The 11,357-nt window shown below is 33.1% G+C and overlaps 1 protein-coding gene across 1 annotated transcript; it reads right to left on the bottom strand.

The window, feature by feature from the left end:
• Nucleotides 1-5,928: 5,928 nt before the first annotated feature.
• On the bottom strand, nt 5,929-7,584 carry LOC128040488 (uncharacterized). The gene is made up of 3 exons (XM_052629254.1): nt 7,494-7,584; nt 6,747-6,992; nt 5,929-6,317 (listed from the first exon to the last, which is right to left on the bottom strand). Exons 1-3 carry the CDS (start codon nt 7,582-7,584, stop codon nt 5,929-5,931), a joined length of 726 nt encoding a protein of 241 aa, XP_052485214.1.
• Nucleotides 7,585-11,357: the final 3,773 nt, after the last annotated feature.

The following is an 11,357-nucleotide window of genomic DNA, read 5'->3' as shown; positions in this document are numbered from 1 at the left end:
AAATTTAAGCTAATGTTATAAGGGTAAAATAGTAAATTATTAAATAAAATAACATAAACAAAAACAAGATGATCTTCTTCATTTTTCACCTTTTTTGACCAAACACCATAGCCATGAGATAGCAAACTTTCGGCCAAGCTAGTTTTCCTTGCATGGTGAGTGATTTTGATCTCGTTTTTAATTTTTTTTTATGTTTTTGAAGTCGTTTTAGCTTAACCTAGCTAACCCGGGGTTAAATTATAAAATTTTTAAAAATTTAGGGACCTACCATAAATGAATTGGGTATGTTTGTGAACTTAGTTGATAGATTAATAAGGTTGTTAGTTAAAAATAAGTATTTTGTTAAGTGATTTTTTATAATTTTGATGTTTAAGGACTCGTTTGTGAACTTAGTAAAATTTCATGTAAATATTGTGAAATGATGAAAAATATGGATTGTTTAGAGGTCCCTAGAAATTTGCCTAGTTTGGTTGGTACCTAAAAATGGTAAATTTGTAAGTTTTGAGTTTAGGGACTGAATTGTATAAAGGTTAAAACATTGAGGTAATTTGTAAAATGATTATGGAAGGACTTAATTGTATAAAACTATTTAGTTAAGTGGTAGAATGATTTAATTGAATAAAATATATTATATAGATCAAGAAACATGCCACTCGGATTTGAATCTAGGAAAAGCAAAAGTATTGAAATAGTTTTCGACTCTGTTTTTGCAACTATTTTAGTCTAGGTGAGTTCGTATAAGGATTAAATTCATTAATTGATGTTTTAAATGTAATTTTAATAAATATTATGATATGTATAGTATAGATTGATAGTTGTTCGATATTTTGGTATTATAGATTAAATTATGATGTTAATTAAATTGAAAGTTATATTTGAAATATGTATATTTCATGGAAGCAGGTTTGAAATGGTATAATGCAATGTAAATAAAAGATTTGGATTTGTACAATGGTCTCGTTTGAACCTTGTGAATACTTAGGATATAAGTAACATGTCATTAGGGGTTATACGGTTTCCGGTGCTAGTCTTAGATGTACTACCCATGGATGAGGTCCTTTATTTATTGTGGATTCTCCACAACTCGTGTGAGTAGCATCGTGTAGTTTAACATCATGACCCACAGCTCGTGTGAGCATTTCCTGAGTATCTGATGATATTCCATTTGGTTCAACGGGTGATTAAGCTTTAATCTGAATATGTATGTATATGAAATGGTCTATTTTATTAAAAGATAAAATGGAAAATGTTGATATATGTACTTGAAATGAAAAGGGTATTATTTGAATACATGATGGATGAAATATATATTGAATGCTTATTGAGATATGTTCCAATGAATTGGTTGGATTTATATGCTCAAATATACACCTCCTAACCTTGTGAAGTGGTGTGTTTAGGAAAGGAAATTTTGCTCATGATTTAATGAAATTATGCTTGGCTTAATCGTATTATGTTCGGTAAGGTTAAGTTTCCTTTATATGAGCTTACTAAGCACTAGTTGCTTATGTAGTTGTTTTATTTTGTTTTGTAGATCATTGGAAAGCTCGATCGATTGGAATCTCGTCGGAGCACAATCACACTATCCATCCATCATTTTGGTAGTTTTTGGCTATTTTGGTTCATGGTTATAAATGGCATGTAATAGGGTTATAATGCTATCTTGGCATCTTGAAATGTCATGAGTTGTGCCAAGCTTACTTGTGTTTAAATGTCCTTAGTTGTTGTTTTGCAAATGTTGGTGTAAATATGTAATGTTGGACATTTATGTCCCTTTTGAAAATAGGCAACTTATGGTAGAATGGTATGCTTTTGAAATCATCATTTAGCATATTTGGTAAATGTTTAAGGTGTGAACTAGTATCATTCAATTTGAATTATTTTGGTATATGGAATGTGGTACCAATAAGGACACATTGGTTAGAAAATTAGGTTGAATGATTTGTTATGTTCTAAGTTGGTTTGAGTCTGTTTTGAAGGTTTGTAAATAAGTGATATTATTGTTTCTTAGTGTTAGGTGAATGTGGAAAGAAATCAACTCTTAAATATGAGATTTTGTAACACCCCTTAGGCAAGACAGTTGTCGGATTCGAGCACGAGGCGTTATCTGACTTAACTTAGTAGTTCGAAGCATAAAAACTTGCTTTTAGAATTAATTTCACTGTTCACAAAAAAATTATCCACCTGCGTGACTTTCACTAATTTAATTATAACTCAAGTTACAAAACTCAAAATTTAAATATGTAAATTTTCCCTAAAACTAGGCTCATATACCTTCTTTCCATAAAGTTTTTAGAATTTTTGACTTAGCCAATTAGTACAGTTTATTCATTAAATTCTCCCCTGTTTCACAGCTCGACAATTCTGACCTCTTGGCAGTAAAAATCAATTATCTCTTTATACAGAATTCATATAATGTTATCGTTTGTTTCTTTTGAAACTAGACTCACTAGGGAATCTAGAAATATAAATTATGACCCATAATTATTTTTTTACAATTTATAATTATTTTCTAAAGTCGGAACGGGGGACTTTAAAAACCATTCTGACCCTGTCTCAATAAAATTCAAATATCTCAAAATATAAAATTCCTTTGCCTACACCATTTCTTTTATGTGAAAATAGACTTGATAATATTTAATTATATATCTCATTCACACTCTAATTATATTTCTATTATTTTTAGTGATTTTTCAAATTCACAGCACTGCTGCTATCCAAAAACTGCTTATTTGTATTAGTTACCATTTAAACATACATAACACCAAAACATATTCTTTACTAACCATTTCAATAGCTAATATTAGCCATATCATTTGAACATACTCAAAATGATTAAGACTCTATACATACCATAACTTTAAAGATTTTGAAAACACATAATACCGAGATGGCTGTGATAGTGTGATACGAGCTCCGACGATCCCCAATTCGAGCAAGCTCAAAACACTATAAAACAAAGGAAAGGAAAAATGGTGTAAGCTACTAATAGCTTAGTAAGTTACATGTAAACTATAAATACTCATTTAACAATTAACATTTCTCTCATATAACTAATTAAACATTTCTTAGCAATTTCAATCACTTACACATACATAATCTTACCAATTCACTTGCACATGCATTTATACACTTAACTTTAATCACATATGCTCATTCTTTCAATTGTACCTGCACATACACTTCATTTCATATTCACTTTAACTCGTTATTAATCCCTTTGAACACTCGGAATATACACGGATACGTAGAGAATTAGCACATAAGTGCCACACTGATATGTAGCCGAAGCTACCACTGATATGTAGCCGTAGCTACCACTGAAATGTAGCCGAAGCGACCACTGATATGTAGCCGTAGCTACCACTGAATTGTAGCCGAAGCTACCACTGATCAATAACACTGAAAATGTCCACGGGCCTGCTCATACTAGCTGTCAGGTGTCTACAACAAATGCTAGATCACCCAGCACCCAGGACTCACGTAACACTGTAACACTGGTCTCTAGTGACATGTCACTTGTATCCACTTCTATTCCTAAGTTCAACCGGGAATTTACACTTAACACTTTATTTTAAACACTTTATCACTTGAATAATTCATGAATAATTTTCCTTCTACATTCAATATTAATTCACATATCAAATATAATTCACAATTTATAAAAATATAACTATTATTTACAAATAACTTACCTCGGATGCAAAACGACTATTTTCGTAAATTAGTCGATAACCTTCTCTTTTCCCCGATCACTTCCACTATTTCTTCTTTCTTAATCTATATTAACATAATTTAATATATTTTATCAAAATTCCATTCAAATACAATTCATACACAACATTTTGACAAATTTACATTTTTTTCCATAACTTTTCAAAAATTCCACTTTTGTCCCAAAGCTCGTAAAAATAAAATTCACTAAATTCTTAAATTTCAAACCTCACTAAATCATATTTCATGCTCATAACAGCCCTCAATTTCACAAAATCACAACTTTATGCATGCTTTACTATCTTTCACAATTTTGTCCTTTTTCAACATTTTTATCGAAATTCATCTAGTAAAACTCGTAATTAGCACTTCAAACATTCATTATCTATCATCACTCATCAAATTACAACTATATCATGAATGGGTAAATTTTTTAAACTTTAATTTTATTTAAAATAAATGGTGGAAACATGAAATTCAAGCTTCAATAAGCATAAAAATACGAAAATAATTAAAAATGGGGCAACAAATCACTTACAATTGAGCTTAGAAAAATCAAGAACCCTAGCTTATGGTAACATGAACTTTTTGGCAGCAAGCATCTCCTTTGAAGAAAATGAACACTTATTTTCATCTTATTTTGTCTTTTTTTTCAATTTTGACAAAAATGTCCTTGACCCATTTACTTAGATATTTTTCTAGAATTACCCTCATGTGTCCATAACACTAATTTATGGTCTATTTGCCACATAAACACTTCCAATTTTGTGCAATAATTCAATTAAGTCATTTAATCACTAATTAAACACACTTTGCATTTTTCTCAATTTAGTCCTAAAAATTCAATTAGGCACGAAATCATTAAAATTTCCTATCTATATTTTCACACAATATTCAATCAATCATTAATTAATAAAAATTTATAAAATTAAAATATTTCACTTCAGATTTGTGGTTACGAAACCACTATTCCGATTAGGCCCTATTTCGGGCTATCACAATTCTCCCCCTTAGGGATTTTCGTCCCCAAAAATCTTACCAGTGAATAAGTTGGGATACTGTTTTCTCATAGCCTCCTCGGTTTCCCATGTTGCCTCTTCCATTCCATGTCATTGCCATAACACTTTCACTAAAGCAATTTCTTTGTTTCTCAACTGTTTTACTTCTCGTGCTAAGATTTGAATTGGCTCTTCTTCGTATGCCATATCCGATCGAATTTTCACTTCAGTCGGTGAAATCACATGTGATGGGTCCAATCGATATCGCCTCAACATAGAAACATGAAACACATTTTGAATTCTTTCCAATTCCGGTGGTAAAGACAATCGATAAGCCATTGGACCAATTCTTTCCATCACTTCATACGGACCAATAAATCTTGGACTTAATTTACCTTTACGGCCAAATCTCAAAATTTTCTTCCATGGAGACACTTTCAAAAATACTTCATCACCCACTTGAAACTCAGTCTCTTTTCTTTTCAAGTTCGCATATGACTTCTGTCGATCTGATGCAGCTTTCAAACAATCACGGATTATCTTCACCTTTTTTTCCATTTCTTTTACCAAATCGACTCCATGTAACTGATTTTCATTAAGTTCAATCCAAAATAAAGGATTCCGACACTTTCGTCCATACAACACTTCATAAAGTGCCATTTTTATGCTCGATTGATAACTATTATTATATACAAAATTCCACCAAAGGTAGATATCTTTCCCAATTACCTTCAAATTCCAATACACAACATCTCAACATGTCTTCGAGTATTTGAATTACTCTTTCAGACTGTCTATCGGTTTGGGGATGGAATGCTGTACTAAAATTCAATTTAGTACCCAATGCCTCTTGTAATTTCTTCCAAAACCTTAAAGTAAACCGTGGATCTCTATCAGATATAATAGACATAGGCATACCATGTAATCGGACTATCTCAGCAATATGCAATTCAGCTAACTTGTCAAGTGAAAAACTCATTCGTACAGATATGAAATGAGCCAACTTAGTCAATCGATCAACTATCACCCAAATTGAGTCTTTCTTTTTCGGTGACATTGGCAATCTGGAAACAAAATCCATAGTAATTCTATCCCACTTCCACTCGAGCACCACAATAGGTTGAAGTAACCCTAAAAGTACTTGCTGTTCAGCTTTTACTCGTTGGCACACTAAACACTTTGTCACATACTCGGAGATATCCCTTTTCATACCCGATCACCAGTATAATTTCTTTAAATCATTGTACATTTTTACACTACCAAGGTGAACTGCCGAACGACTATCATACGCTTCTTGCAAAATTTTCTGAATTAAATCAACATTTTTCGGCACACATATTCTATCACAAAACATTAAACATCCATCTGAATCAATCCGAAAATCAGAATTATCATCCACTGCACACTGAGTCTTTCTTCTTTGCAATTCATTATCCACTTTTTGAGCCTCACAAATTTCTTGAAGAAACAATGGTCTAGCTTTTAACTCTGCAAACAATGATCCATCCTCAGACAATGTTAATCTCATATTCAAAGCTCTCAAAGCAAAGAGAGACTTTCTGCTCAAAGCATTAGCAACTATATTAGCTTTTCCTGGATGATAATCTATTACAAGTTCATAATCTTTCAACAATTCCAACCATCTTCGTTGCCGCAAATTCAGATATTTCAAACTTTTATGATTCGTATAAACACGACATTTCTCACCATATAAATAATGACGCCACATCTTCAAAGCAAAGACAATAGCAGCCAACTCTAAATCATGAGTAGGATAATTTCGTTTATGCGGTTTCAATTGTTGAGAAGCATACGCTATCACTTTTCCTTCTTGCATCAATACACATCCAAGCCCACTTAACGACGCATCACTATAAACAACAAATTCCTTTCCTGACTCGGTTTGCACTAACACTGGTGCCTCAGTTAAACACTTCTTTAATTTCTCAAAACTTTGTTGACACTTCTCGGTCCATTCGAACTTAACATCTTTTTGCAACAATTTTGTTATCGGTGAAGCTATCATCGAAAAACCTTCTACGAATCGATGATAATATCCGGCTAAGCTTAGAAAACTCTTAACTTCAGATACATTTCTTGGAGGCTTCCATTCAACTATTACCGATATCTTATTCGGATCCACTCGGATGCCATCTCCCGAGACAATATGTCCCAAAAATCCAACTTCACTGAGCCAAAATTCACTCTTGCTAAATTTAGCAAACAATTTCTTTTCTCGCAAAGTCTCTAGCACAATTCTTAAATGTTCAGCATGCTCAGCTTCATTTCAGGAATAAATAAGAATATCATCTATAAACACCAAAAAAAATTTATCCGAATAGGGCCGAAAAATTCGATTCATCAAATCCATAAAAATAGCTGGAGTATTAGTCAGACCAAAAGGCATTACAAGAAACTCATAGTGGCCATATCGGGTTCTGAAAGTAGTCTTTGGTACATCTGTCTCTTTAACTCTCAATTGGTAATATCCGGATCTCAAATCAATTTTGGAAAACACTGTGGCATCCTTTAACTGATCAAACAAGTCATCTATTCGGGGCAATGGATACTTATTCTTCACTGTCACTTTGTTAAGTTGACGATAATCAATACACAATCTCAATGTTCCATCCTTTTTCTTCACAAATAGCAGAGGAGCACCCCACAGAGAATAACTTGGTCTTACGAATCTTTTATCCGTCAACTCTTGTAATTGCACTTTTAACTCTTTCAGTTCAGTTGGTGCCATTCAGTAGGGAGCAATCGATATTGGAGCGGTACCTGGCATTACTTCAATACCAAACTCTACTTCTCTAATCGGAGGCAAACCTGGCAACTCTTCTGGGAACACATCTAAATATTCACATACCATTAGCACTGATTCGATCTTTATTTCAGACACTTTTGTATTCAACACATAAGCAAGATATGCTTCACAACCATTTTTCAAACATTTCTTAGTAGACATGGTAGAAATCACAATTGGCATCACATTTGACTTATCTGTTTCAACCCGAAGAACTTTACCACTACTACACTTCAACTCAAGAATTTTATGACTACAATCTATCTTGGCCTTATGTAATGTCAACCAATCCATTCCCAAAATAACATCAAATTCATCAAATGGCAACAACATCAAGTTGGCAGGGAAACACTGACCTTGTATCATCAAAGGAGAATTTTTGCATATTTTATCAACTATCACATGCTTGCTTAAAGGATTCGACACTTTAACCACATACTCAGTCAATTCAACACACAAATTCTTATCAGACACTAAATTTATGCATACATACGAGTGAGTAAAACCAGGATCAATCAATGCAAGAACATTAGTATTGTAAAGAGAAAATATACCAGTGATCACATCAGGGGAAGATGCTTCCTCTTTAGCTCGGATGGCATAAGCTCTCGCTGGAGCGCTCGCTTCGGATCTTACAGTAGTATCTTTTGTTACACCTTTACCACTAGTTCCAATCCCTACATTTCTCGGTGGTCTTCCTCTAGTAGTCACACTGCTCGATCTCACATTCTGAAACTTTTCTATCTTTTCTCTTTCTGGACAATCTTTCACAAAATGATCTTGAGATCCACATTTAAAACATGCTCAGCTGATTAAATAACATTCCCCCAAATGTCGTTTTCCACAATGTTGACATTCCGGTCTAGTAGGTTTAACACTACTTACACTTGCCATAGAGGTCGCTTGAGCTTTAGAACTTGAATATCGTCTTCCTCGATCTCTTTGAAAATTTACACTAGAAGAATTCGATCGAGTATTTATTTCTCTAGACTTCTTTGCTTGAGACTGAAATGACTTGCCCATTGATATTTTTCTTGCATCTCTTACTTCACTTTCCACTTTTCTTTTCTTTTTGCTCAATTCTTCAGCCTTGATAGCTCTTTCAACTAGTACCACTAACTCTTTAATTTCAAGAATTCCCACTAACAATTGGATTTCCTCATTTAATCAATCTTCAAAGCTCTTGTACAATGTAGCTTCATTAGATACATACTCTTGGGCATACTTTCTTAATTTGACAAATTCTCGTTCATATTCGGCTACCGTCATGTGACCTTGTTTCAATTCAAGAAACTCTTTTCTCTTTTGATCAATGAAACGTTGACTTACATACTTCTTCCGAAATTCATCTTAAAAGAAACCTCATGTAACTTTCTCTTTAGGCACCACTGACACTAAAGTTTTCCACCAATTATAAGCCGAATCCCTCAACAATGAGATAGCACATTTGAGACTTTCTTCTGGAGTACAAGATAATTCATCCAACACTCTGATAGTATTTTCAAGCCAGAACTCTGCTCTTTTAGGATCATCATTTACATTAGCTCGGAACTCTTCGGCTCCATACTTTCGAATTTTGTCCACTAGAGGCTTTGACAATCTTAACACTTCAGTTTGTTGAGAAGCTATGGGAACAGCTTGGGGAATAGGAAGGGGCGGAGGAGGTTGAGCATTAGAATTAGTTCTAACAAACTCAGTATACCAATTGCTCATCATATGGAGAAAGGCTTCCCAAGCCTCATCTCTTTAACCCTGAGTCTCAGGTCGACTTTCAATTAGTGCCATCTCTTGCGCGAGAGCAGGCGTATTACTTTGAGCATCATCAGTTGTATCTCGATTAGGATCCATTACTATAAAAAATATTTTAAAATATCAGGAATCGTCACACTATCATTATTTAATTATGGCATGTATAGATAGTCTATTACACCCGCTACGTTAGTTTGAGAATTGACTAAATCGTAGCTCTGATACCACTAAATGTAACACCCCTTACCCAAGACCGTTACCGGAGTCGGTCGCGAGGCGTTATCTAACTTAACTTAGTAGTTCGGACCATAAAAACTTGCTTTTAGAATTAATTTCACTGTTTACAACAAAACTATCCACCTACGCGACTTTCACTAATTTAATTATAACTCGAGTTAAAAAACTCAAAATTTAAATCCATAAATTTTCCCTGAAAGTAGACTCATATACATTTTTTCCATAAAACTTTCATAAATTTTGGCTTAGTCAATTAGTACAGTTTATTCATTAAACTCTCCCCTATTTCACAGCTCGATAGTTCTGACCTCTTGGCACTAAAAATCAATTATCTCATTGTAAAGAATTCATATAATGTTATTGTTTGTTTATTTTAAAAATATACTCACTAAGGAATCTAGACATATAAATTATGACCCATAAATCTTTCTGTACAATTTATAATGATTTTCTAAAGTCGAACAGGGACTTTAAAAACCATTCTGACCCTATCTCACTAAAATTCAAATATCTCAAAATATAAAATTCTTTTTTCTACACTGTTTCTTTTATGTAAAAATAGACTTGATAAGCTTTAATTCTATATCTCATTCACTCTCTAATTCTATTTCTACTATTTTTGGTAATTTTTCAAATTCACATCACTGCTATTGTCCAAAAACTACTTCTTTGTATTAGTTACCATTTAAACATACATAACACCAAAACATATTCTTTACGAACCATTTCAGTAGCTAATCTTAGCCATATCATTTGAATATACTCAAAATGATTAAGACTCTATTCAGGACATCAGTACATATAACCAGTTCAGTATACCAGCATACTATCATCATGCTCAACACATATATAAATCAAACAGTCAGTTCGTACAATTAGGGGGTCTAAGTGACGCTTACAGACCCTACAGTAGGTTCACAATCGATTTGGGTGACCCATGCAACCTTAGAAATCAATTCAGTGAAAATGGGCTCACATGCTCATGTGGTATGCTCGTGTGTGGCCCACTCGGCCCAAATTGGCCTTGGCCGCGTGGTCTATTTTTAATGTAACCCGTGCTAGCTAAATATTCATATATGCTTTCACTATTTACTTATATGTTCCTTCAAAGCTATCTACTTGAGTCACTATTACTAAATTATTTATATCTTAAGCTAAAGAATTTCAAATTAAGGTCTTCTTGATGTCTTTGAAACTATACTCAAATACCTTTCTACCATAAAATTTTCAGAATTTTTGGTTTAGCCAATAAGTACAGTAAAATCTTCAATCTTACCCCTATTCTGTTGTCTAATAGCTTCGACCTTTCTTTGCTAAAAATTAATTATCTCTTAGTACAAAATTTGGATGATGTTACCATTTGTTTCTATTGAAAATAGACTCATTAATAATTTAAACATGTGAATTTTAACTCCTAATTATTTTTCTCCAATTTTTGATGATTTTCCAAAGTCAGAATAGGGGAACCCGAATTCATTCAGACGTTGTCTCGCAAAACTTATTATATCTAACAATTTACTATTCCATTACTTACATTGTTTCTTCTATGAGAAACTAGACACCATAAGCTTTAATTCGATTTTTTTTCATCCTCTAATTTGATTTCCACAATTTATGGTGATTTTTCAAAGTTAGCCTACTGCTGCTGTCCAAACAGCAAGCAATTTTGGCTTTTCACTGAATATCATTTTTTGCGTTTTGGGTACACAGCTGTTTTTTTATGCTAAAATAGTCCTCGAGCACTCCAAAGCCTATAATTGAACAAATAACACTAATTTAATCTCACATAACGTGATCCCAAATCAAACTCGTATCGAGGTTTTAACCCATAAGCGACTAAACATTACCTTCAA

This window comes from Gossypium raimondii, chromosome 4 (genome assembly GCF_025698545.1).
Source record: "Gossypium raimondii isolate GPD5lz chromosome 4, ASM2569854v1, whole genome shotgun sequence".
NCBI lineage: Eukaryota > Viridiplantae > Streptophyta > Magnoliopsida > Malvales > Malvaceae > Gossypium > Gossypium raimondii.
Note: the sequence above shows the minus strand (reverse complement) of the source record. Positions and strands in the feature narration are given on the sequence as shown.

Bases quoted from the DNA above. Each gene is read 5' to 3' on its own strand.
- LOC128040488 (XM_052629254.1), bottom strand. From the start codon at position 7,584: ATGGTATGTGAATATTTAGATGTGTTCCCAGAAGAGTTGCCAGGTTTG. The intron at 6,993-7,493 runs GTACCGCTCCAA...CCTGAAATGAAG, and splicing joins TGGTATTGAAGTAATGCCAG to CTGAGCATGCTGAACATTTA. The intron at 6,318-6,746 runs GTTTTTCGATGA...AACTTGTAATAG, and splicing joins TTATCATCGATTCGTAGAAG to ATTATCATCCAGGAAAAGCT.